This window comes from Rhinoraja longicauda, chromosome 9, assembly GCF_053455715.1.
Source record: "Rhinoraja longicauda isolate Sanriku21f chromosome 9, sRhiLon1.1, whole genome shotgun sequence".
Classification (NCBI taxonomy): domain Eukaryota; kingdom Metazoa; phylum Chordata; class Chondrichthyes; order Rajiformes; family Arhynchobatidae; genus Rhinoraja; species Rhinoraja longicauda.
The window spans coordinates 43,840,659-43,868,140 of record NC_135961.1 but is presented as its reverse complement, the minus strand read 5'-3'; the positions used below and the strand labels follow the sequence as shown (position 1 = coordinate 43,868,140).

General features: G+C 42.0%; 1 protein-coding gene across 3 annotated transcripts in view; it reads left to right on the top strand.

Moving 5' to 3' along the window:
• Positions 1 to 12,476, top strand: part of akt3a (v-akt murine thymoma viral oncogene homolog 3a) — a 321,945-nt gene extending 309,469 nt beyond the window's left edge. For all 3 annotated transcript variants that reach the window (XM_078405356.1, XM_078405355.1, XM_078405357.1), the window contains 2 exons: positions 6,935 to 7,037; positions 10,500 to 12,476. In XM_078405356.1, coding sequence (XP_078261482.1) covers positions 6,935 to 7,037; positions 10,500 to 10,585 — 189 coding nt within the window. In that variant the 3' untranslated portion in view covers positions 10,586 to 12,476. The remainder of the gene's footprint in view (positions 1 to 6,934; positions 7,038 to 10,499) is intronic.
• Positions 12,477 to 27,482: the final 15,006 nt, after the last annotated feature.

Here is a 27,482-nt window from a genome sequence, read left to right as displayed (position 1 = left end):
TCCTCCACTTCCTGCAGCTACTTAGACTACACCTCCTGCCATCCTCTCTCTTGAGAGAACATTATCTCCTATTCTCAATTTCTCCAAGTCCACGGCAAGATGAGGCTTTCCACTCTAGGACATCCTGGTGGCTTTCTCTCAGGATGTACTCAGTCTTCAGTAAACATAGCTCCTCCCTGCTGTTGTGGATGGAGCTCTCACTCCTGTTTCTTCTGTGGCACACAGTTCTACTCTCATGCCCCCTCCTCCCAGACAGAACAAAGATAGAGTTCCCCTTTCACGCCATCAGCCTCCATATCCGACACATAATTTGCTGCCATTTCTACTACCTTCAATATGATATCATCACCAGTTACATCCTTCCATCCCAATTGCTTTATGTAGACACCACTCTCTCTGCATCACCTTAGTTTGATTCCTTCCCACCCAACCCACCCCTTCCCAGGCATTTTCCCAGCAACCGTAGAGATGTAACACCTATCCCTACACCTCCTCTCACACTTCTTTCCAAATGAGCTAGAGGTTCATGTACACCTCTTCCAACCTCATCCATTACCACCATGCTCATGGTGTGGCCTTCATATTGCAAGACCAAGTGTCGACTGTTTCGCAAAGCACATGCTCTGTCTGCAAAGGGCTGTTGAATCTCCCAGTTGTGAACCATTTCAACTCCCCTTCCCATTACCATACTTTCTGTCTTTGGTCTCCTCCATTGCCAGGATGAGGCCACATGCAAACTGGAGGAACAGAGTTCATATTCCCCTTGGCTAGCTTATAACCCAATGGTTTGAACATTGAATTCTCCTATTTCAAGTAATACCCCTTGCCCATCTTCCCCCACCCCATTACAAACCCATTTTCTCCCACATGCCCAGTCATCCTGCTCCTTTGTCCTCTTTCCTAATGCCTCTCCCATGCCATAGTCTCCCAATTTCCTTTTATTCCCCCCACTTTCCCCTCACACTCTCTCTTTCCAACCATATGCTATCCATATCCCAGCTTTATGTTTCACTTCTCTCCCTATCTGACACTCTTTTGAATGCCACTGTCATATCTGATTCCACCAGCAACCCAGACTGCTCCTTTCAGGCACCCACACTCTCTATGGGACAAAAAAACATCTCATTTAAACCTTCCCCCTATGCCTTTAAAGCTATGCCCTCTAGTCTTTGACATTTCTATTCTGGGGAAAAGAGGTTCTGATTGACTGACTACCCGATCTATGTCTCTCATACTGAAATCTGGTCTCCTCTCAACCTCTGATGCTCCAGAGAAAATAATCTGAGTTGTCCAACCTCTCCTTCTACCTAATACCCTCTAATGCAGGCAGCATTCTGGTAAACTTCTTCTGCGCCCTCTTCCAAGCCTCTACATCTGAAGTACAGGATCAATCTATACTTGGGAAAGCAGGGATTAATCATGGATAGTTAACATGGCTTGGTTGGTGAGAGACCTTGTCTGACTAAATTGATTCTTTTTCAAAGATGTAACTAAGTATTTAGATAAAGCCAGTGCAGTTGATGTGATTTACATGATCTTCGGTAAGGCATTGACAAAATCCCACATGGAAGGCTGGTCCAAAAGGTTGGTCATGGGATTCAAGGCAAATTAATCCAAAATTGGATTGTTAACAGGAGACGGAGAGTGACGGCAGTGCAGTGTTTTGTGATTGGAAGCTTTTGATCGATGATGTATTACTGGGAATGGTAGTGTTTATTATATAGCTTAACAAATTGGTCGTTAATGTAGGAGACATGTTGGTCCTGAACTTTATGATCAACTGATCTTAAACGACTCCCACATGTCAAGGTATGGACATGCAAAAAACAATTGCCCCCAGTGTACCCGTCTGAGCTCCTGCCTAATACCATTGTAATTTGCCTTACTCCAATTTAATACCTCCTGCAAGGTCCAATATTCACCCTGTTCAAAACAATCTTAAAACTTATGGATAGGATAGACAGCAGGAAGGTTTTCCCCACAGTGGAGGTAGAACCAGAGAGCAGGTTTGAGGTCGGAATTAAGTAGTATAGAGGTGAAATAAGAACCTTTTTTTACCACCTCAAAAGTGTATGGAGTTTGGAATGCACTACCTGAGAGAGTGGTGAAGGCATGTGCTCATGTGCACCACAGTGCATTCATTATCAAAAAAGGATTTAGAAAAATAGAAAAAAGAGTTAAAGAATCTGTAACTATAGCAGTTTCTCCCAATAGAAACAGTGGTTTCTCCAGAAAGAATGCGATGAATCCAAGTAATTTGCCTACCACAGATGTTAGGCTCACTGGTCTGTAATTTCCAGGCTCTTCCTTGCAGCCCTTCTTAAATAGAAGCACATTAGCTATCCTCCAATTTTCCGGGATCTCACTTGTGCTTAATGATGATTCATAAATCTTAACAAGACACCTGCAATTTTATCTCTAGCCCCCCAGGCTATATATCTGCCCGGGTCCAAGAGATTTATCTACCTTCGTATGCCTTATGTCCAGCACCTCCTCGACTGCAATAAGGACTGTTCTCAAGACATCGCCATCAACTGTCCCAAATTCCCCAGTCTTCATTCCTTCACCACTGTAAAAGCAGAGGAGAAATATTCATTCAGGACCTTGTCCATCTCCTGTGGCTCCACACAGAGGTCACCACTTTGATATCTAAGGACTCCTATTCTCTCTCTCTAGTTACCCTCTTTCCCTTATTTGTAACTCTTGCGTGCAACTCAACAGGGTCATGGTTCCTATGCTCTATTCAAAGTTAATGGATTCACTGGGAAATTTATTATAATATTATGATTTTTAAAAATGTGAATTTAGACTATTATTAGAATAACGTCCAGAATATGTGCTAGTCCATCACCACCGTAGTCTAAAATCTGTCACATTATTGGAGTTTCCCTGCACATCAATTTCTCTCCATCCACAGTGTTTATCAAATTCTAATAAACTCAAAAATTTGTTACAATGCTGGAAGAGACCACTTGACCGATTGAGGCAGTGTCAGATCCTACTAGACCAATTCTGTCACTTTCTTTTTGTATCCCATATCCTTACAAATTATTTTCTCTTGTGCCTATCCAATTCTTTTTTTGAAATCCTTGATTGATTCCATCCCTATAGGCAGTATGTTTCAGATCCTACCTGCTCTCTTTTTGGTGGGAAGGAATAAGTGAGCCAGGGAGTTGCAGAGGAAGTAGTCTCTATGAAGATGTTCATCCTTTCCCACCTAACCTGTCTCATCCCCTGATCTTTGTACCTGCAATCGTAGGTTCATCTGTTCCATATCCCTCTACTCAATCTACCTGTGGTTCCACTTTAAATGAGCTACCAGACCAAGTGGATCCGTTGGGCCCAAACCTCTCCTGCATTGGTACAGCACTTTCTCCTCCCCTACTCCCCCCCTCCCCTCTCCCCCTCCCTCCCTCCCTCTCCCGCCCCCCACCCTCCCCCCTTCAACGATGAGTAAGGTGGGCCTAAAATTGTCGTGCTATCGTGTACCGTTTTGGCTGTAGTTCAAGAATAAACAAACAAACAACCGAGAGTTTTAGTATATAGATGTACCTGCACTCCTGGATCCTTCTGTTCGACAACAGTCCCCAGAGCCCTACCTTCTCGCCATATTTGACACTGTTTTGTCTTCTTTTCACCTCTAGCCTTTGTCACTTACTCCACTAATCTTCTAATGTAAGTGATAAAGATTCGCCTATCACTTGCCAAGCTTTGCCCCACCCCCATTTGTTTTTGTTTTGTGTAGGCAACTATTTCAGTCAGACTTCTGAACCATTCACTGTTTTAATACCTCCTTTCTGGAAGTGCTGCCATGTACTCTTGCTCTTAACTTATTGCACTTTAGGGTTTTTTTGCCCTACTACACCTTTCACGAAAAAGCTGAGCATCGAATTCAAGAAGTGGGGTGGAGTAGAAGCCCCAGTCTGTATCAGTGGTGCTGGAATGGAGATGGTAGAGAGCTTCACGTTTCTAGGTGTAAATCTAACTCACTTAACTGCCTTGGGCCAACCACATTGGCTCTACAGCTAAGAAAAATACACTAATCCACTACTTTCAAGTCAAGTCAAGTCAAGTCAAGTTTATTTGTCACATACACATACACGATGTGCAGTGAAATGAAAGTGCAATGCTTGCGGATTGTGCACAAAAAAGAATTACAGTTACAGCATATAAATAAAGTTAATAAAGTTAATATAGTGTAGACAAAATTTAGTCTCTGGAGTTATAAAAGTTGACAGTCCAGATGGCCTGTGGGAAGAAACTCCGTCTCATCCTCTCCGTTTTCACAGCGTGACAGCGGAGGTGTTTGCCTGACCGTAGCATCTGGAACAGTCCGTTACTGGGGTGGCAGGGGTCCCTCATATTCTTACTTGCTCTGGATCTGCACCTCCTGATGTATAGGTCCTGTAGGGGGACGAGTGTAGTTCCCATGGTGCATTCTGCCGAACGCACTACTCTCTGCAGGGCCATCCTGTCCTGGGCAGAGCTGTTCCCAAACCAGACTGTAATGTTGCCGGACAGGATGCTCTTTACAGCCCCAGAGTAGAAGCAATGAAGGATCCTCAGAGACACTCTGAATTTCCTCAGCTGTCTAAGGTGGTAAAGGCGCTGCTTTGCCTTAGCCACCAGTGCGGCAATGTGCGTTGCCCATGACAGATCCTCTGTGATGTGGACTCCCAAGTATTTAAAACTGATCACCCTATCCACAGTAGACCCATTTATCTCCAGTGGCGTGTACGTCCTTGGATGTTTAGCCCTTCTATAGACCACAATCAGCTCCTTAGTTTTAGTGACATTCAAGAGGAGGCTATTGTCCTGACACCAGAGTGCCAAATCAGCCACCTCCTCCCGGTAGGCCTTCTCATCGTTGTCGGAGATCCGGCCCACCACCACAGTGTCATCAGCAAACTTGATGATGGAGTTTGAGCTGAACCTGGCCCCACAGTCATGTGTGTACAGGGAATACAGTAGGGGGCTAAGGACGCAACCCTGGGGTGATCCTATGTTCAGGGTGAGGGAGCTAGATGTGTGTTCCCCCATCCTGACCACTTGGGGCCTGGCGGTGAGAAAGTCCAGGACCCAGGCACACAGAGGGGTGCGAAGCCCCAGTTCCAGCAGCTTCTCAACCAGTCTGCTGGGGATTATTGTGTTGAATGCTGAACTAAAGTCAATGAACAGCATCCTCACATAGCCCCCCTAGCTGTCCAGATGAGAGAGAGCGGTGTGCAGAACCTGGGAGACCGCATCATCCGTGAACCTGTTCGGACGGTATGCGAACTGTAGTGGGTCCATGTTGCGAGGAAGGAGGGCACAGATGTGCTTCTTGATTAGCCTCTCGAAGCATTTCATGACAACCGAGGTGAGGGCCACCGGTCAGTAGTCATTTAAACACGCTGGAGAGGCATTCTTTGGCACCGGTACAATGATGGATCTTTTGAAGCATGCAGGGACCACGGACTTGGCCAAGGAGAGGTTGAATATTGTGGTGAGCACTGGAGCAAGCTGAGTAGCACAAGACTTTAGCACTCGCCCAGATATACCATCTGGGCCACCAGCTTTCCTCGTGTTCACACGCGTCAGAGCCCACCTCACCTCATGCTCGGACATCGAGAATATGTGCACATTCCCGGGGGTGGATCCCTCTCCAGCCTCGCTAGCCAGCGCCCCTTCGGTGCTGTTTTTAGACGGCGAGCTGGGGGTGTTACCCGTCTCAAACCGTGCATAAAAAGAGCTCAGCTAAGGAGGAGCCGGCACTTCCGGTTGAGGGGGTGCTGGACCGGTAGCTAGTTATAGTCCGTAGCCCCTGCCAAAGGCGCCTGGTGTCCTGCTGCTTCATCTGTGACTCCATCCTGTCCCGGTACCTCCTTTTTGCTTCCTTCACTGCCCTTCGCAGTCGGTAGGACTCTACCTTGTAGTCGTACATGTTGCCGGATGCCAGGCCAGAGTTATAAGCAGCGGTGCGAGCATTCAAGGCCATGCGAATAGACCTGTCCACCCAGGGTTTTTGGTTAGGAAAGATACCGACCCTTACCGTGGGGATGATGGTATCGGCTATTGTGGCAATGAAGTCCGTAACCGCTTCCGCAAACTCACTGGCGTCTCTGGAACTTGCTTGGAACATATTCCAGACTTCCTCAAAAGTCTAAGGAAATTTGACATATCTCTAATGACTCATCAATTTCTATAGATATATGCAATAGAAAGCATTTGATCTGGATGCTTCACAGCTTTATTCAGCAACTGCTCTGCCCAAAACCGCATGAAACTACAGACTTGTGAAAGCCCAGTCCAACACACAAACCAGCCTTTCTCCCCCACCCCTGTGGACTCCATCTATACCTCACACTGCCTCAGGAAAGGAGACAACATAAAGATAAAAAAGCTTGAAAGCATATTTTAAGAGATCCAAGAACAGCTTATTCCCTATCGTTATCAGACTTTTGGATGAATCCCGATCTTTCAACTTAACTTGTTGCAGCCATTGAATTTAATTTTAATCTGCACTTTCTCGTTCTGCACTATGTTCTGTACTCTGTTTATTTTCTATTTTGCACTACCTGATGTATTAATGTATTGTGTAATTTCCTTGGATAGCATGCAAAACAGTTTTTCACTCTATCTCGGTCCATGTGACAATAATAACAATAAACCATAAACCATACATCTGTTTGCACTACAATCTTTGTTCAATTTTTCAGTTTTCCACATTATACTTATTGTTGTATTTCATTACTGTGCATGGTGCTTATTCTTTGAGCTTCATGAGAACAAGGAACTTCATTGTACCCTGGTGTATGTCACAATTTACTTATCTGAATCTACATTTACATGTGGCAATAATAAACCTAAACCTATCTACATATCATAGTTTTTAGCTCAGTCAATTGCTATTCGTATTTGCTGGTTTTAAACAATATTATTTGCTCTTTTACAGCTTTTACCTCCTTTCAAGCCTCAAGTTTCATCTGAGACAGATACAAGATATTTTGATGAAGAGTTCACTGCTCAGACTATTACAATAACTCCTCCTGAAAAATGTAAGTAAAAATGCATAGTAAGGGAGTGCTAGGTTCATAAATGTGTGTAGCAGTACTTTCCAATGGGCAATATTGGTATTAGGTTGCCAAGTAGTTCTCGTATTCCTCTTTTTGTGAATGCCTTAGCTTTAGGTTTTAAGCTGGAAGTTAATAGATCTTTGTTTTAATAAAATATAAAACAGTACAGCACAGGAACAGGCTACACAGCCCACATTGTCTGCTGAATATGATGCCAAGACCAACTCTTATTTGCCTACACATAATCCATGGACGTACATGGATATGAAAGGTTTAGAAGGATATGGGTCAAGCATGGGCAAATGAGACTAACTTGGATAGGACATTTTGCCTGCACGAACGAGTTGGGCTGAAGGGCCTGTTGCCGAAACTGTGTGACTTATGACTCTGCATTTAGAATATAAAACATAGAACTGTGCAGCACTGAAACAGGCCTTCGGCCCACAAATTCAGTGTTGAATATGATGCCAAGAATAATCCTTATCTGTCTACACATAATCCATACCCTTCCATTCCCTGCATATCCATGTGCCTATCCAAAAGTCTCTTAAAAGCCACTATCATACCTGCCTCGACCACCACCACCCTAGCAATGCATTCTGGGCACTCACCAGTCATTTAAAAAAAAGGCTAGATAGGGGAAAAAGATATTTAAATATCAAAACCTCAGACCTGGTATAATAGTCATGACCTACTGGGCAGAGATCCCTGTTACCCAGATGCTTCTGGGTCTGGACTACCTACGCGAGATACATCTAGACATTGGAATGATGTCATTTGCAGCCAGAGGCTGAGGTCTGCATTGGTATTAATGGCATGGGTAAGAAGTGCAATGGGGTCTCTAAAGGAAATTTAGGAGTTTAGGTAGAAAATTGAAAACCAGGAACTCCAAGGTTGTCTTCTCAGGATTACTTTCTGCGCCACGTGCTGGTGAGCATGAAAATAAGAAGATAACACAGAAGTGGCTGATGAGCTGGTGAAGGGCTTCTGGTTTTTAGATCATTGTGATTTCTTCTGCAACTTATAGTGTGACTTATACAAGAAGGGCAGGTTGCACCTGAAACATAGGTGGGGGGGGAAGCAATATCCATGAGAGTAGGTTTATTAGTGCTTCTAGTTACTAGTGAGGGAAGGGGTTGGGACCCAGAATTACAGTGCAGCAGGAAGAGAGGCTGATTCACATGTTGAATAAGGACATGCAAGTCCAGTCCAAGAGTAGGTAGAATCAGGAAACAAAGCATGAGAAAGGCCTATTAGTTAACTGCATTTCTATAAATGGAATGATGTCATTTGCAACCCTCATACTTAGACAAATGAGTGGATCAGCACATAAGATTATGATATTGTTGCAATCACAGAAATTTGGATGATGAAAGGGTAGGACTGATACCTCAATGATCTAGGGCAGAGAAGGTTCAGGCAGGACAGGGTGCAAAAGAGAGTGCATTGCACTGCTGATCAGGGAGAGAGCAATGGCAGTACTTAGGGAGAGTATCATAGAGATATTGGTCAATGAGGGTAAATAAGTAGAAATTGGGGATAAGAAAGGAGAGGTTTCTTTATACTCTAGGCCTCCCCAATAATCAGAAGGATTTAGCTGAACAGATCGGATGTAAAAGCAATAGGGTTGAAGTAGTAGGGGATTTTAACGTTCCTAATATTAATTGGGATTGCCTTAGTGCAAGGGGCTTATATGGGGTGAAATACATAAAATGCATTGGAGGGTTTTCTAAAGCAGTGTGGAGAAAGTCCAACTGGGTAGGTGACGATGCTTAACCTAATCCTAGGGAATGAGGAGGAGGGGGATTGAAGTATTTGTGGAGGAGCCATTTGAGAATGGTGACTGACGTAAGGTTACCGTAGAAAATAATTAAGTTGGTCCTCGGTTTTGGTCCTATAGTGCGGAAAGGAGAATTTTCATAGTGTGAGACAGGACCTAGGAGTGATAGTTTAGGGGCTACTGTTAAGGAGGAAACAATATCTAATATGTACTGTAGGAGGCATTTTTATTTTAAACCATTACTAGTCAGGAATTCTATCTGCTGATAGAATTTTTTTCATCTCATCTCAGCAAGATAAATCTGTGTTATGCTAATGACTCTACATTGTGCGTTCATCTCCTGTTATTTTTGGTCAGGCAATATACAGACAATTTATTTTGTTGTAGTATTGATGTTGATTGTTTAGTTCCCAAAATATGTCGGAAAAAGCAGTTTAAAAAAGAGGAAAGGAAATTTCAAATTGATGCAGTATCTCCAAACACTGGATTTAATTTCTGCAAACCTATTTCTGCACCAGAAGGAACTGTACCTCCTGCTGACTCAGTACAATAAAATTATGCATCACGCAACAGCTGAATGAAAATATATGTGCAGCGATGTCAAGATAACCATTATTACTCAAATTCAACATTGGAAGCACATCCATTTTTATTATAATTATCGGTTCTTTGCATGAGGTTGAAGTAATCCCAAGGACTTCAAAAGGGTTACAGAATATATTTATTTGTCCACCTTCTGCAGTGAATGGAATTTAGAAAAAGATAAAACTCGGCTGAATGTGCATTTGTCTTTGCAAGTAGAGAGATTACCTTCAGATATTATCATATGTTTTATTTACAGGTAATCCCTCCCATTGCAAAGAGCACTATGCAACTCATACAATAACTTTGTAAGAGTAATTTAACTGACAACATTCAAACTTTTGATTGCAAACATTGAATACAGTAATATTGAGTTTGCAAAAGAAGTTTTATCATTATCATTACCTCAGCTTTCTTTGAAGAATTATTCAAGATTTGCTGTACAAAATCTAATTAATTTTAATGCAAAATGCAGACTACCTCAATTAATGCATGATGATTTCTTATTACAATTTTGCTGCAAATCTCCAATTTGTATATTGTGAATGATATAAATGAAAACATGCTAAATTTCGGATGTTGCAAAATGAAAGTTGGTTTAAAATGTTTCAATTAAAAATCTGCATATATCAACTTCTGTTTTTATTTTTGTTACAGTTATTAGAACCTTTAAAAATGTCTCTGCATTGTAATTATGGGCCAGGTTTCTTATTAGCGGTAATAATCTACATAATGTCCTACTGCTTTGGCAAATTGGATGTAAATTGGCAAACGTAATAAATACTTTTCATTAATGAAAGCTTGATTTCTTATATTTCTGATATTATAGTTCCGTAAGTATATTCTCAACCCAACATAATTGGTGTTGATCATCATAAATAACCTAGTAAATATATTTGTTAATTGAAGTTTGTTAGCATAATATTCCCTGTGGGTTATACAATTATAAAGAGAGCAGATTTTTCCTAAATAATTTAATTTCAATAAAGTCTTTTTAAGACTGTGGGATGTGGTTTGTAAGGTAATTTAAGCATCATGGCCTATTTAAAGTAAATGCCTGACAATATATATTTTTTTAATAGATGATGAGGATGGTATGGACTGCATGGACAATGAAAGGCGACCACATTTCCCCCAGTTCTCATATTCTGCCAGTGGAAGAGAATAGGACCATATTTGTTTTTCTGCTGCTAGGCTGTTGTCATGGTGTATCACTGGAAATCATTCCTGAACAATTTAAGAGTTTGAGCTATACTTGATTTCAGAGTCAGGGCATCTTCAGGAATCATTTCAAGTTGAATGTTTTCTGCATGAATCTAAATGTCAGTCTGAAGATTCAAGCTGTTACCTCCTACTATTTTGACATAATTGTCCTGCAAAGAGTATTTTTAAACAAATGAAGTCCTAATAGGATGTATTGTACATGATGCAGCATTAATGCATTTCAGGCTCCAAATGGAACAGTTTTAATGGGGCTGAAGAAAATGTTAGGCAAAAGTTCACAATTATGGAAAATTTAAATTCAAGCATTTGATGCTATTTATGTACCTTATGTTGTATTAATTTCTGCTGTTCATAGCAAGCATTTGTTTGTGACATATGGCCAGTATGCAAGGTTTTTGTTAGACATATCACTGACAAAAGAAGTTGGTATCATTTATAACTGGCTAATAGTGGGAATTTGTGAACAGTTGCCAGAACACAATCCCTGTCAATGTTGTTAATGTTTGTACCAACCCATTGTAACATAGCTTGACATAGTCAATCCAACAGACTTGTTATAGATATATCAAGTGCAATCACTGATTTTGTTTTTTTACAACATTGATGGATGGATACTTTGCACCTCTGCCTGTACATGTTTTATGGTGGCTGAAGAATGTAGATAGGCATAATGTTCAGAGTTATGCTTTTCACCAAATTTATTAGATTAGTTTCTCCCAGCCTCAGTTTGCAAACTGCAATATTTGCCTATAGACTTTTTGTGGACTAGCAGTTTTTTTCCTTGTGTTAATTTTGAATTATACACATTGAATATACATGTAGTATTTATTTTTAGTAGTTATTGTTTGTTTGCGTCAAATAAGTTGCATCATCAGTAAACAGTTATTACTGGAAGTTTAAATATGGTGGTGGTCGACCAACAACAGTGCTAGCCTGTTTTGGATTTTTTGTACTATGTTTTACAAACTGTCTATCGGTAAGAAGGTGTATACTTTGCTGAGTTTACAGGTTTTCAAATGTTTACTTTGAAAAGTCTAGATCATCAAGAATTCAGTTTGTAATAATCTTTCCAGACTGAGTATGCCCTCTTGTACTGCAGCCATCTTTGGACAACAGGCTATTCCTGTTTGATTGTGAAAATTCCATAGCTTTGCTTTAACACTAATCCATTTACTGTCACATTCCTGTGGCATTTTGAATCTAAATGCTTTTATGACTATAACATATGTATTCACCGAATTTGCAGCATCGCAAGGTTTACCACTCCTTGTTGAGGCCATGCATTACTACTACAGTATATTGGCAAGGTGACAAGGTGGGGTCCATTAATAATTGCAGGGTCTATATACTACACCTCAATGTACACACTTTGCTGCTACTATTTGTACTGTCTAAAACAGAACTTCCTGTATCTGCTATCTAGTGTATTACAGATGAGCATGAAAAAAATGTAAAGTATTTATTTTAAATCCTTAAACTTGTCATTAATTTTGCCTCTGTGTAGTGTAGGATTTGTGAAAGTTCTTGACCTTGCTAGTTCGATCATTAAATTCATAAAGATCTAGTCATATGGTTAAGGATTGTTATCAGAAGGGACTAAGAACCTTAGTGAACTGTATTACTGTCTGTAAAACTTAACTGTTTATTTCCTGAAGTATATGACCCACAAGGATGTGAAAAACTGCAATGAAATGTTTTTGTACACTGTACATCCTTAGTATTTTTACACATAAATGTATATGATAGGGATGCACATTATTTTCCTTCTTACAGACTGCTTAAATAAAGTACTACATCAATCCACTCTTGGGTTATGTAGTCCTACTACTTAATAATTTTGGTTGTTTGCCTGCATCTGCTGCTTTGGCATTTGGATGTGAAATCCTGCTCTGGTCAGTTGGATAAAGCTTTTCAAAGTTATGGATTGAACAACTGTTTGTAAAGTACTATTGACAATTTTTGACCTGCTGTTTTTTAGATAATTAAATACAGGTTTTATGATTCTAAATTTAACATTTTTATATGTAAAAATGGCACTACTTTTACATTTAAAATTAGATTTATATTCATTGATTTATCATTTTGTCAAGATAACGAAAAATGAGACGTGGTTCACAGTTTCAGCTATGCTTCTGTTTTTTTTAATCAAAGCTTTAAATTGACTGCTACAATTAATATACTGTTGAATTAAACTGGACAATTATGTATATTTTTCATTAGTCAAAATACTGCTCAAAGAATAAATTGCACAGCTGACACTGCACTATTTGTAAATAGCTGAGTGAGACTGAATTAACATTATATACAAAACAGTCCTATATAAATGCAGAAGGATCACTAGTAGACATGTCCAGGTACTTCGTTTTGTTTGTTGTGCTAACCTATAAGTTTTAATTTTCAATATGCAAGATTTGTTGGACTGGAATTTTCCCCATTTGCTGGACTTAAATTTAAACCCTACTGAATAGATCTAAATGATAACTGATTTTCATAAAGATGATCATTGATCTTGCAAAAATTGGTTCATTTTTAATGGATGATTATTTTACCGTAACGTAATTTTCACTGAATGTTATTTTTATGTTCCTTTGCTAAAGGCATTTTTATAACCAGGATGTGCTTCTGTGTGTATTGCCAAACCTTCACCTAAAGGACTACATTCAGATATATACTAAAGATTGAATCTGAAGGGGGAGCACTTTGGGACCACCATTCTATAAGTGTTAAAAATATTAATGGTAAAAAAGGACTGGCCTAATGCTGATGGCATTAGACATGGACTTGCAATTGTTGATTGGGAAATGCTGTTTGCAAGTAAAGGGTCATCTGGCATTTGGGAGGCTTTAAAAACAGATGTGGAAAGTACAGGGCCAGCATGTTTAGAGGGAAGATCAAGGCTTTTAGGAATAGAGAGCACTGGTTCAGGAGTGATACTGAGTGTCTCATCTGGAAAAGGCAGATATCAGGTTTAGGCAGCTGAGATCAAGTGAATTCCGTGATGTGCATATGAGATCCAGGAGTATACTTGAGATAAATCAGGCGGCAAAAAGAAAATATCAGGTAGCTTTGGCAGAAAGGTAAAGTAACTATGGAGAGAATGGCACCCCAACAGGACCAATGTGATTGTCTATGTAAGGAGCCACAATATATCTATGAGATGTTACTAGAGCATTTTTCATCATTATCCATTGAGAAAGTCATGCAACTAAAGATTTAAGGGAAGAAGATTACGGAGATGATGAGATTAATGTTTCCACATTAGAAAAGAGGACATGCTAATAACAGTTTTAAAGTACAGGAAGGTGGATAAATCCCCTGTCTAAGTGTATCCTGGGACTTTGTGAGAAGCTAGGTAAGATATTGCTGGGGCCCTGGTAGAGATATTTCTGCCATCATTATTCACAGGTGTGGTATTGGAAAACTGGATTGTGGCTATGTTGTGCCTTTATTTAAGAAAGGCTGTAAGGACAAACCATGAACTACAAACTGGTGACCCTAACATCAGTGGTGTGAAAGTTACCAGAGAGGATCTGCCTGCATTTGGAAAGGTAAGAACTAATTAGAGATAGTCAGCATGACCTTGTGCATGGGAAATTATGCCTCTAAATTTGATAGAGTATTTTGATCACATGGGATCCAGGATGAGCTAGCCAACTAGATACAAAATTGTTTTTGTGATAGTACACAAGTTCTACAGGAGAATTAGGTCATTCGGCCCATCAAGTTTAATTCACCATTCAATCATGGCTGATCTATCTTTCCCTTTCAATCCCATTCTCCTGCCTTCACCCCATAACCCCTGGCTCCCTTATTAACCATCTGTCAATCTCCACCATAAAAATATACATTGAATTGGCCTCCACAGCTGTCAGTGGCAATAAATTCCACAGATTCACCACCCTCTAATGACATTGCTTTTCATCTCCTTTCTAAAGATACATCCTTTTATTCTGAGGGTTTGACCTCTGGTTCGAGACTCTCCCACTAGTGGAAACATCCTCTCCGTATTCACTCTATCCAGGCCTTTCACTATTCAGTAAGTTTCAATGAGCTCCCCCCTCATCCTTCTAAACTTGAAGGTAGGAATCAAAGGGTGATAATGGAGTGTTTTTCACTTCAGAGGCATGTGACCTCGGCTGGATCTTCTGTTGTTTGCTATCCATATTAATTATTTGAATAATATATGCATGGTTAGTAAGTTTGTGAATTACACCAAAATTGGGGGTATTGTGGACAGTAAAGAAGATTATTTAACAGGATATATAATTAGGGAAGTGGGCCAAGGGATGGCAGATGGAAGTTATCTTGGACAAGTGCAGAGCTGGCATTTTAGTAAATTAAACCAGGACATGACTTGCACAGTAAATTACAGGATCCTGGAGAGTGTTGGAGAACAGAGATACCTGGGTGTATACATAGCTTTCTAAAAGAGATGACACAGGTAGACAGGGTGAAGAAGACGTTTGGTCTTCATCAGTCAGGGCATTGAGTACTAGAGTTGTGCCATCATCTTACAACTGGACAAGATGTCTGTGAGACCATATTTTGGAGTATAGTGTGCTGTTCTGGTCACCGAGCCATCGGAAGGATGTAATTAAGATGGAAAGGATGCAGAAAAGATTCATAAAAGTGTTAGCTGGAGAGCTCTTATTAGGCGAGACTGAATCAGTTGGGACTTTTTCCCCCTGGAGCATAGGAGTCTGAGGCATGACCTTAGAGAGGTATATAAAATTGTAGAGAAGGTGAATGGTCACAGCCTTTTTCCCAGTGCTGTGCAGTCTAAATGTAGAGGACATGGATTTAAAGTGAGAGGGGACCTGAAGGACAATTGTTTCACAATTAAGGTAGTGGGTATTTGGAATGAACTGCGAGAGGAAGTGTTTAAAAGTGCATTTGGACAGAAAAATAGATAGGAAAGGTTTAGAGTGATATGCACGCAAATGTAAGCAAATGAGACTAGCTCAGGTAGGCAATTTGGCTGGTGTTGACAAGTTGGGCCGAAGGTCTTGTTTCTGTGCTGTTAAACCATGCATGCAACACCTAGTTTTGAATGAGCAAAATAAGCCGTGATCATTTAATTTTCCTTTGTTATGTTGTTGAAGATGGCATCGACTTCAGAATTTAAGGTATTGGATGCTACCGTGATTGTTTTAACGTCGTACTGCTTTAATACTGTACCTCACCTTACAGAAAACATTTTCACCCTGTCTGCCTGTGTCATCTCTTTTAGAAAACGATGTATGTTCTTTTTTGTGCCAGAGAATATGTTTAGTTTGGCATTGGACATGCTGGGCCGAAGGGTCAGTTCTATGTTGTACTACTCTATGTTCCAGTGTTGGATGTCAGGAATCCACAGATCGAAAGGTCAGAGTGGGAATGGGATGGAGAGTTAAAGATGCAGGCAATGGGAAGTTCCGAGTCAGCCCTGCAGAGTGACTCGGGTGATCCACACAGCTATCACTCAATCTGAGTCTGGTTTCCCAATGTAGAGGAGGCCACATTGTGAATCCTGAATGCAGTACACTAGATTGGAAGGAGTGCAGGTGAATTGCTGTTTCACCTAGGAAGACAAGTGTTGCGTTGCTGTGATGCACGAGAAAGTGCTGTGTGAAAGGAAATGGTTGGTGGGAATGTTTGGCATGTCTTCCTGCTCTGCATTACACAATTCCCACATTGTGCTACCCAGGTTCTATCTTCTCACGCTCTAACTGCTCGCATTTACTCTTTGACCAGATAACCTTGTTTACAGCTTATCGTCATAGTTATCGCAGATTTACCCAATCAAAGACATCCCCCACCCTCCCTGTAGCTTTACTAGCTTTTGTCTCTGTTTCAGTCTTAACGAAGGCTTTCCGACTGCAAAAATTGACTTTGTTTCTCTTCCCCCAGATGCAGCCTGGCCTGTTGAGTATTTCCAGCCATTTTTTTTTTATTTTTTAGATTTCCAGCATTTCATAAGTTATAAGTTCTAGGAGCAGAATTAGACCATTCGCCCCATCAAGTCTTCTTCGCCATTCAATCATGGCTGATCTATCTTTCCCTCTCAACCCCATTCTCCTGTCTTCGTTCCATAACTCCTGACACCCTTACTAATCAAGAATCTGTCAATCTCTGCCTTAAAAATATCCATTGACTTGGCCTCTGCAGCCGTCTGTGGCAATGGATTCCACAGATTCAATACCCTTCTGGTCTCTTGATAAATCAATTACAACACTTTAAAAACAAACTCATACATCAGCCTATTATCCAAGACGTTGATGTTAACCATCTCCCCTCTATTTGTTGTCATTCCAAGTGTGTGATGTCTAAAAAAATTGATATTGTTCATTTTCAGGATCAGGGTGTTACTGGCAAGACCATATTTATAGCCAAGTTGCCATTAATTTTGATATGAATTCTAATTTCTTCCCCATCACCAAATCTTTGGGATTATAATCATTCGGCACAGAAAGAGGCTCTTCGGCCCAATTTGCCCAATGACAACCAAGACGCTTCATCTACTCTAGTCCCACCTGCCCGCATTCTAATTAAACTCAACCAGGTCCAATTTGAAACTTCTGAAATCATTATCATGCAGTCAAAGTCAGAACTATTGAATATTAAACTGATTTCACCAATCTTTCAATGAACTGCATCCACATCACAGAACTAAAAGCCGCTAACATCACCTCTCTTAAAGATCTCTCCACAGCTTAAAACTTTGTTTCCTAAGCATTCACAGTCAACTCTTTTGTTCCAAACATTTGCAGGTGGATTGGCCCCATAAGATCTATTGTTTCAGTCCAGTCTCTCATCACATATCTTGCTTCCTTTCATTCTCTCTTTAAAGCCTTGCTGGAATTTTCTAGTTTCAAAGCCTTGTTTTGCATGCCCAAAATACTTTAAATGACTGTCTGAAGGTTCTCCACTCTTTCATTGAACAAAAGCCAAATTGGTTGTCCCCCATGTGCGCTCCGGATTAAAGGAGACGATTGCTATACTGTGATTTCCAGAAGGAATTTATTAAGGTAAGTATATAGAACGAGTGGCCAGAGGACATAGTTGAAGCTGGTAATATAGCAGCATTTAAAATACATTAGGATTGGTACATGGATAGGAAAGGTTTAGGGATACAGTACGGGCCCAATGTGAGCAAATGGGATTAGCTTAGATGAAGCTTCTTGGTTGGCATGGTGAGGGAAGGCGATCAACCTGAAGTCGTTGTGCACGTGGGCACGAATGACGTCGGGCGGAAGAGGAAGGAGGTGCTACAGCGGGAGTTTAGAGAGTTGGGAAAAGCGCTGAGAAGTAGGACGTCGAAGGTGGTTATCTCTGGACTGCTACCGGTACCTCGTGCTGGTGAGGCCAGGAACAGAGAGATAGAGGGTATGAATTTATGGCTGAGGGGCTGGTGCAGAGAGCAGGGATTTAGATTTCTGGACCACTGGGATCTCTTCTGGGCTAGGGGTGACTTGTACAAAAGGGACGGGTTGCATCTTAACAGCAGGGGGACAAACATTCTGGCAGGCAGGTTTGCTAGTGTGACACCTGTGGCTTTAAACTAAGTAGTGGGGGGGAGGGGTTAACAAATTGTGAATATGAAGATGAGGTCAAAGGGAATACAGGAGATATTGCAAAAGACTCTCGGAAGAATGGGAACAGAAGTTCTAGAGCGGAAAAGAAATTAAGGGCAGGGCCAATTGTGAACGATGTGAGAGAGGAGGTAAATACAGAAGTTAAAGTGTTGTACTTAAATGCGCGTAGTATAAAAAATAAAGTGGATGAGCTTGAGGCTCAGTTAGTCATGGGCAAGTATGATGTTGTAGGGATCACTGAGACATGGTTACAAGAGGACCAGGGCTGGGAACTGAATATTCAGGGGTACACAACGTATAGAAAAGACAGACAGGTGGGCAGAGGGGGTGGGGTTGCTCTGATGGTAAGGAATGATATTCATTCCCTTGCAAGGGGTGACATAGAATCAGGAGATGTTGAATCAGTATGGATAGAAATGAGAAATTGTAAGGGTAAAAAGACCCTAATGGGAGTTATCTATAGGCCCCCAAACAGTAGCCTCGACATAGGGTGCAAGTTGAATCAGGAGATAAAATTGGCGTGTCAAAAATGTAATGCTACGGTGGTTATGGGAGATTTCAACATGCAGGTAGACTGGGAAAATCAGGTTGGAAATGGACCCCAGGAAAGAGAGTTTGTAGAGTGCCTTCGAGATGGATTCTTAGAACAGCTTGTACTGGAGCCTACCAGGGAGAAGGCAATTCTGGATTTAGTGTTGTGTAATGATCCTGATCTGATAAGGGGACTAGAGGTAAAAGAGCCATTAGGAGGCAGTGATCACAACATGATAAGTTTTACTCTGCAAATGGAAAGGCAGAAGGGAAAATCGGAAGTGTCGGTATTACAGTATAGCAAAGGGGATTACAGAGGCATGAGGCAGGAGCTGGCCAAAATTGATTGGAAGGAGGCCCTAGCAGGGAAGACGGTAGAACAGCAATGGCAGGTATTCCTGGGAATAATGCAGAGGTTGCAGGATCAATTTATTCCAAAGAGGTGGAAAGACTCTAAGGGAAGTAAGAGACACCTGTGGCTGACGAGGGAAGTCAGGGACAGCATAAAAATTAAGGAGAGGAAGTATAACATAGCAAAGAAGAGTGGGAAGACAGAGGATTGGGACTCTTTTAAAGAGCAACAAAAGTTAACTAAAAAGGCAATACGGGGAGAAAAGATGAGGTACGAGGGTAAACTAGCCAATAATATAAAGGAGGATAGCAAAAGTTTTTTTAGGTACGTGAAGAGGAAAAAAATAGTCAAGGCAAATGTGGGTCCCTTGAAGACAGAAGCAGGGGAATTTATTATGGGGAACAAAGAAATGGCAGACGAGTTAAACCGTTACTTTGGATCTGTCTTCACTGAGGAAGATACACACAATCTCCCAAATGTTCTAGGGGCCGGAGAACCTAGGGTGATGGAGGAACTGAAGGAAATCCACATTAGGCAGGAAATGGTTTTGGGTAGACTGATGGGACTGAAGGCTGATAAATCCCCAGGGCCTGATGGTCTGCATCCCAGAGTACTTAAGGAGGTGGCTCTAGAAATAGTGGAAGCATTGGAGATCATTTTTCAATGTTCTATAGATTCAGGATCAGTTCCTGTGGATTGGAGGATAGCAAATGTTATCCCACTTTTTAAGAAAGGAGGGAGAGAGAAAACGGGTAATTATAGACCAGTTAGTCTGACATCAGTGGTGGGGAAGATGCTGGAGTCAATTATAAAAGACGAAATTGCTGAGCATTTGGATAGCAGTAACGGGATCATTCCGAGTCAGCATGGATTTACGAAGGGGAAATCATGCTTGACAAATCTACTGGAATTTTTTGAGGATGTAACTAGGAAAATTGACAAGGGAGAGTCAGTGGATGTGGTGTACCTCGACTTTCAGAAAGCCTTCGACAAGGTCCCACATAGGAGATTAGTGGGCAAAATTAGGGCACATGGTATTGGGGGTAGGGTACTGACATGGATAGAAAATTGGTTGACAGACAGAAAGCAAAGAGTGGGGATAAATGGGTCCCTTTCGGAATGGCAGGCAGTGACCAGTGGGGTACCGCAAGGTTCGGTGCTGGGACCCCAGCTATTTACGATATACATTAATGACTTAGACGAAGGGATTAAAAGTACCATTAGCAAATTTGCAGATGATACTAAGTTGGGGGGTAGTGTGAATTGTGAGGAAGATGCAATAAGGCTGCAGGGTGACTTGGACAGGTTGTGTGAGTGGGCGGATACATGGCAGATGCAGTTTAATGTAGGTAAGTGTGAGGTTATTCACTTTGGAAGTAAGAATAGAAAGGCAGATTATTATCTGAATGGTGTCAAGTTAGGAGGAGGGGGAGTTCAACGAGATCTGGGTGTCCTAGTGCATCAGTCAATGAAAGGAAGCGTGCAGGTTCAGCAGGCAGTGAAGAAAGCCAATGGAATGTTGGCCTTCGTAACAAGAGGAGTTGAGTATAGGAGCAAAGAGGTCCTTCTACAGTTGTACCGGGCCCTGGTGAGACCGCACCTGGAGTACTGTGTGCAGTTTTGGTCTCCAAATTTGAGGAAGGATATTCTTGCTATGGAGGGCGTGCAGCGTAGGTTCACTAGGTTAATTCCCGGAATGGCGGGACTGTCGTATGTTGAAAGGCTGGAGCGATTGGGCTTGTATACACTGGAATTTAGAAGGATGAGGGGGGATCTTATTGAAACATATAAGATAATTAGGGGATTGGACACATTAGAGGCAGATAACATGTTCCCAATGTTGGGGGAGTCCAGAACAAGGGGCCACAGTTTGAGAATAAGGGGTAGGCCATTTAGAACGGAGATGAGGAAGAACTTTTTCAGTCAGAGGGTGGTGAAGGTGTGGAATTCTCTGCCTCAGAAGGCAGTGGAGGCCAGTTCGTTGGATGCTTTCAAGAGAGAGCTGGATAGAGCTCTTAAGGATAGCGGAGTGAGGGGGTATGGGGAGAAGGCAGGAACGGGGTACTGATTGAGAGTGATCAGCCATGATCGCATTGAATGGCGGTGCTGGCTCGAAGGGCTGAATGGCCTACTCCTGCACCTATTGTCTATTGTCTATTGTCTAGTAGGGCCAAAAAGTCTGTTTCGGACTCTATGACGAGGTGATGCATCCAAGGTAATTATAGAAAATAAAAGCTCATGCCGCTGCGTAGAAGATAGTTCACTAACAGCATAGACATAATAGAAACAAGGAATTGCAGATGCTGGTTTACAGAAAAAGACTCAAAGTCTTAGAGTAATTCACTGGGTCACCCGTGTGGTAACGTTTTAGGATCCTTCTTCAGATAGTGGTGTTTTTATGGTTGATAGATGTAATGAGTGGTCTGCAACAGACTGGGGCATGTTTTTTAGTTCAGAAATTATTGGAGCAGAATTATGCCATTCAGCCCATCAAGTCTATTCCACCATTCAATCATGGCTGGTCTATACTTTCCTCTCAAACGCATTCTCCTGCCTACTCTCCGTAACCTTTGACACCCTTACCAATCAGGAATCTATTCATCTGCGCTTTAAAAATACCCAAGACTCGGCCTCCACAGTTGGTTAAATAATTTGGACATAGGCAAAAAGGAATGGCTGATAAATTTATTGATGACACAAAAGTAGGTAGGAAAGTAAGTTGTGAAGACGAAACAAGGAGGCTGCAGAAGATAATTGGGTAAAGATCTGGAAAGTGGTGTTTCATGTGAGAACATCTAAAATTGTCTACTTTGACAGGAAAAATTAAAAAAAATCAATGTTGCGAGATTGCAGAGCTGTGAGATGTAGAGACAGATGGATGTCCTTGCGCATGATTCACAAAAGGCTTTTGTGCAGCTGTCAATAGGAAAGCATAGCATTGGTATCACTCATTGGCAGAATTGAATACAAAAGTTGCAAGGTAATTGGTGAGTACGTCTGTATTTCTGTGTGTCTAATATCTGCTTGGTGGGTTGTCTTCTGAGGAAAGATTGGACAGGCTTGGCTTTAAAATGCTGGACTAGAAGAGTGAGCAGTGACTTGATTGAAATGTAAGATCCTGAGGAGTCAGAAGGAGGATTAGAGAGTATATTCCTCTCCTGGGGAAATCTAGCACTAGTGTTGACTAAGACAGAGTTGAGTTACAATTTATTTATCTGGGGATCAGGATTCTTTGGAACTTTTAATAAATTTTTCAATTGAACATTTGGCAGCAATGCAGGGCTTGCATGTCATTACTTCCTATAAGGTGAAACCAAGTAGTAGCTCAAGTGGCAGCAATTCATCATCCCTCGACAAGCTCAATGCTTTCTGTGCTCACATCGAAAGGAAGAACATTGATGTACTTTCTCAGGCCCACAACGACACTGTAATCTCATTCACTGATGGCGATGTCAGAAGATCCTTCACAATGTGAAATCTCGGAAAGTGTCCGGTCCTGAAGATGTACCTGACCATGTTCTTGCAACCTGCAAGGACCAACTGGCTGGAGTTTTTGCGGACATCTTCAATCTCTCACTAAGATCCGAGGTCCCCAGATGGTTTAAAACAACATAATACTGGAGTCCAAGAGGAGCAAGAATGACATACTTCAATGACTACCAACCCTTGGCTCTAATGTCTATAGTGATGAAGTGCTTTAAAAGGTTGGTTATGACACATCAATTCCTTCCCTTAGTAAGGAGCTGGACTCTACAATTTACCAACTGCTACAACAGATCAACAGCTGAACCAATTTCGCTGGTTCAGCCAATCGCCACTCTAAGAATACATATACAGGATAGAAAGATCAGTATGGGAATGGGAGGGGGTAGTTAAAGTGTTTAGCAACCGGGAGATCATGTAGGTTTAGGCGGACTGGCTGTTGTTCATCGTCTACAACTCAGCGTTCAATACCATCATCCCCTCGAAACTTATCATCAAACACATGGAACTGGGTCTCTGCATCCTGATGCAGTTTGAGGATCCAACTGCATTAGGATGCAGAGACCCAGTGACATTTCTGCAGAGACATTTCCTTGTCAGCAGACTACAATCAGTATAAATAGGCAACAACACCGTCGTTGATAACCATCAGTATTGGAGGTGTGTACTCGGACGCTTACTATATTCTCCCTCAACCCATGACCGTGTAGCCACACACAGCTCCAGTGCCATCTTTAACTTTGCTGATGATACCACTGTTGTCATGATGGATAACGGGGTAACGCCAAGTCAGAGGGAGATCGATGATCAGATTGAATGGTGCCAGAACAGCATCCTTGCTCTCAACTCTAGAATACTAGGGACCTGATTATTGACTTCAGGAAGGTAAAGCCAAGGGTTCATCAACCTGTCTTCTTTGGTGGATTGAAGGTGGAGAGAGTCAACAGGTTCAAGTACCTGGGCATGCTTATCTCTGAAGATCTTTCCTAGCCCTAGCACATTGATGCAATCACAAAGAAAGCTCATCAACGTCTCCTTTTCCATAGAAGATTGAGGAGAATACTTAAAAACTTCTTAATGTGGATGGTAAAGAGCAAACTGACTGGTTACTCCAGCTTTTTGTGGCTATCTAAGGAGAATAGGAGCCCTTAAAGATAAACAAAGTCGTTAATGTGTGGAGCCACAGGAGATAAGCAAGACATTAAATGAATATTTCTCATCTGTATTTACCATGGGGAAGACATGAATGATGGAGAACTCAGGCAAATTAAAATAAAAGTCTGGTAGAGAGTTCGCAAGAGTGGGTGCTAGAGGTCTTAAAACACATTAAGATAGACAAATCCCTGGGACCTCATCATGCATAACCCAGGGCATTGTAGGAAGCAAGGAAATCATGGTGGCTAATACTGTCCCTCTATTTAAGAAAGGTGACAAGGAAAAGACTGGAAATACAGACTGTGAGCCTTACATCAGTGATGGGTGCATTATTGGAGGGGATTTTGAGAAAGAGAATCTACAAGCATTTGGAAAGACAAGGACTGATTAGGGATAGTCAGCATGGTTTGGGCAGAGGAAATTGTGTGTCACCAATTTGGTTGAGATTTTTGAGGAGATAAGTTTGATGGAGAGTTGTGCAGTCGACATTATCTGCGTGGACTTTAGTGAGGTCTTTGACAAGGTACTGCTTAGCAGGCTGGTCTGAAAAGTTATATCACATGACATCTGGTGTAAGTTGTGTAGGAAAGAAAAGTGCAGATGCTGGTTTAAATCGAAGGTAGACACAAAATGCTGGAGTAACTCAGCGGGTCAGGCAGCATCTCTGGAGAGAAGGAATGGGTGACGTTTCGGGTCGAGACCCTTCAGACTGATGTCGGGAGGGGGCGGGACAAAGATAGGATGTAGTCGGAGACAGGAAGACAGTGTGAGAACTGGGAAGGGGGAGGGGAAAGAGAGGGACAGAGGAGTTATCTAAAGTTATTGTACAGCACAGGGTTTCTATTGGAACCCTGTAACAAGTGATGTGCAACAGGGTTTGATTCTGGATCCATTATTTATATTAATTATTTGGATGTGAAAGTAGGTGCCATAGTCACTAATTTTGCAGATGACAAGAATTGGTGGTATAGTGGACAGCAAAGACAGTTATTTAAGATTACAATAGCATCTTGTTCAACTGGGCCAATGGTCTGAGGAATGGTAGAGTTTAATTCAGAGAAATGTGAGATGTTGCAGTTTGGTAAAACAAACCAACGTAGGATTTAAACAGTAAATGGTAAGGACCTGGGGAATTACAACATTTAAAAGACACGTACATGAATAGGAAAGATTTGGAGTCAAACTAACTTGCTTAGGCAATTTTTGGGCATGGATGAGATGAACTGAAGAGCTTGTTTCTGTGCTGTATAACTCAATGTCTCCATGTGAAAACGGTGTATCTGAAGATTTGTTACAGTGATAGATTCTTGATTAACAAGGAGGGGATAATAAATTACCAAAGGAAGGAAGGAATATGGAGTTGAGGTAACAATTATATTGTAACAATTATATAGCCGGATTCAGACTGAATAACAGGATGAGGTTGTAGGGCAGAGTGGCCCAATCCTGCAAATTTATATGTTCACTAGACTGAGGTGGACCTGTTGGGTCCAAATCTCTCCTGCGGGCCTCTCCTGAGGCGACCCTCCCCCAACTGACGATCCTACAGGACTGGAAGAAGGGATTAAAAGTACCATTAGCAAATTTGCAGATGATACAAAGCTGGGTGGTAGTGTGAACTGAGGAAGATACTATGAGGTTGCAGGGTGACTTGGACAGGTTGTGTGAGTGGGCGGATGCATGGCAGATGCAGTTTAATGTGGATAAGTGTGAGGTTATCCACTTTGGTGGTAAGAATAGGAAGGCAGATTATTATCTGAATGGTGTCAAGTTAGGAAAAGGGGACGTACAACGAGATCTGGGTGTCCTAGTGCATCAGTCACTGAAAGGAAGCATGCAGGTACAGCAGGCAGTGAAGAAAGCCAATGGAATGTTGGCCTTCATAACAAGAGGAGTTGAGTATAGGAGCAAAGAGGTCCTTCTGCAGTTGTGCAGGGCCCTAGTGAGACCGCACCTGGAGTACTGTGTGCAGTTTTGTCTCCAAATTTGAGGAAGGATATTCTTGCTATTGAGGGTGTGCAGCATAGGTTTACTAGGTTAATTCTCGGAATGGCAGGACTGTCATATGTTGAAAGACTGGAGCGATTAGGCTTGTATACACTGGAATTTAGAAGGATGAGAGGGAATCTTATCGAAACATATAAGATTATTAAGGGGTTGGACACGTTAGAGGCAGGAAACATGTTCCCAATGTTGGGGGAGTCCAGAACCAGGGGCCACAGTATACGAATAAGGGGTAGGCCATTTAGAACGGAGATGAGGAAAAACGACTTCAGTCAGAAAGTTGTAAATCTGTGGAATTCTCTGCTTCAGAAGGCAGTGGAGGCCAATTCTCTGGATGCTTTCAAGAGAGCTAGATAGAGCTCTTAAGGATAGCGGAGTCAGAGGGTATGGGGAGAAGGCAGGAACGGGGTACTGATTGAGAATGATCAGCCATAATCACATTGAATGGTGGTGCTGGCTCGAAGGGCCGAATGGCCTACTCCAGCACCTATTGTCTATTGGCAACCCTCTCCAACTGACGAAGCCCGTTACCGGGTGGGGAGTGTCCCCCGGGGCCATGGGTGGGCGAGGGGGGACAGGGAAGGGGAAAGGGAGCCACTCACCTCGGCCCCGTGCCGCCAACGCTGCAGCCAGAGCGAGCCGTGGACCCAAAGCCACCCCTGCATTAGTCTAGCATCCTCCACTCCCCCCCACACACTCACTCCATCCCCCCTCAACCCCCCTTATCCCCCTCCTCACCTCCCACCCCCCTCAATCCCCCTTAAAACTCCCCCAAACCTCTCCTGCATTGGTCTAGCACCCTCCCCCTCCCCTGCACTCCCCCCCTCCCCTACACCCCCACCCCCCCCCCAAAATAAATCTTATCTGTAAAATAAATCGTTCTTTCTTTAAATTAAACCACAGTTTTTTTAAACAAAAATGAAAAATAATCTTATCTGTAACAGTTCAGCAAGTGGCAGCTGGACGGCTCAGGCTCAGTAAAAGGCAGCTCGAAGGAGATGGCAGTTTATTTCAGCGGGAAGAGTGGGGGCGGCGCCCCACCCCACAAGGGACTCTGGCGTCGAGCTGGAAGGAAGGACTTTTTTTTAAAGACTGGACAACGTGGGACCCGGCCCAATCGGGTGTTGAGCAGGATTGAAGAACTTTTTTTTTTGAAAGAATGAAATAAACGAAACTTTTTTTTTTTCTTATTTAAGCTAAATTGTTTGTTTTTTTTTAAATGAGAAAAATGTACCCCCCCCTCATTGGCCACCACTCCCATCACTCTGCGGGTCCCACCCCTGGCGGTCATCGTGGCCCACCCCTCATTGGCCGTCACTCTGGCGGGTCCCATTATGATGTCACACGCTGAACATGACAAGCAACCGGTTTTATAAGTGAATTTTAAACTTTAAAATCTCTCTAACTTTAAAAATATAAGACCAATTTGAATGAAATTTGAATGAAAGGGTCCCCAGGACAAAGGTGAGTAAGGTGATCCTAAAATTGTCGTCCTATCGTGTGAGGGCAGCACACAAATATGGATATATCACAGGAATCGACAGACAATCAAACATCCCACAAAGAGTCAAACAAACAAAGAGTTTTACGAATATATATATATATAGAGATAGATATGACCCACCTGAGAGGGAGGGTTTCAGCAAGAGCAACCAAGCAATAGGTGGATATTGGTGAGGAGGTGGTTAATTAGGAGATAACAGTCAGGTTTGTCTGCTTTTTCCCCAGAGTTGACAATTCTA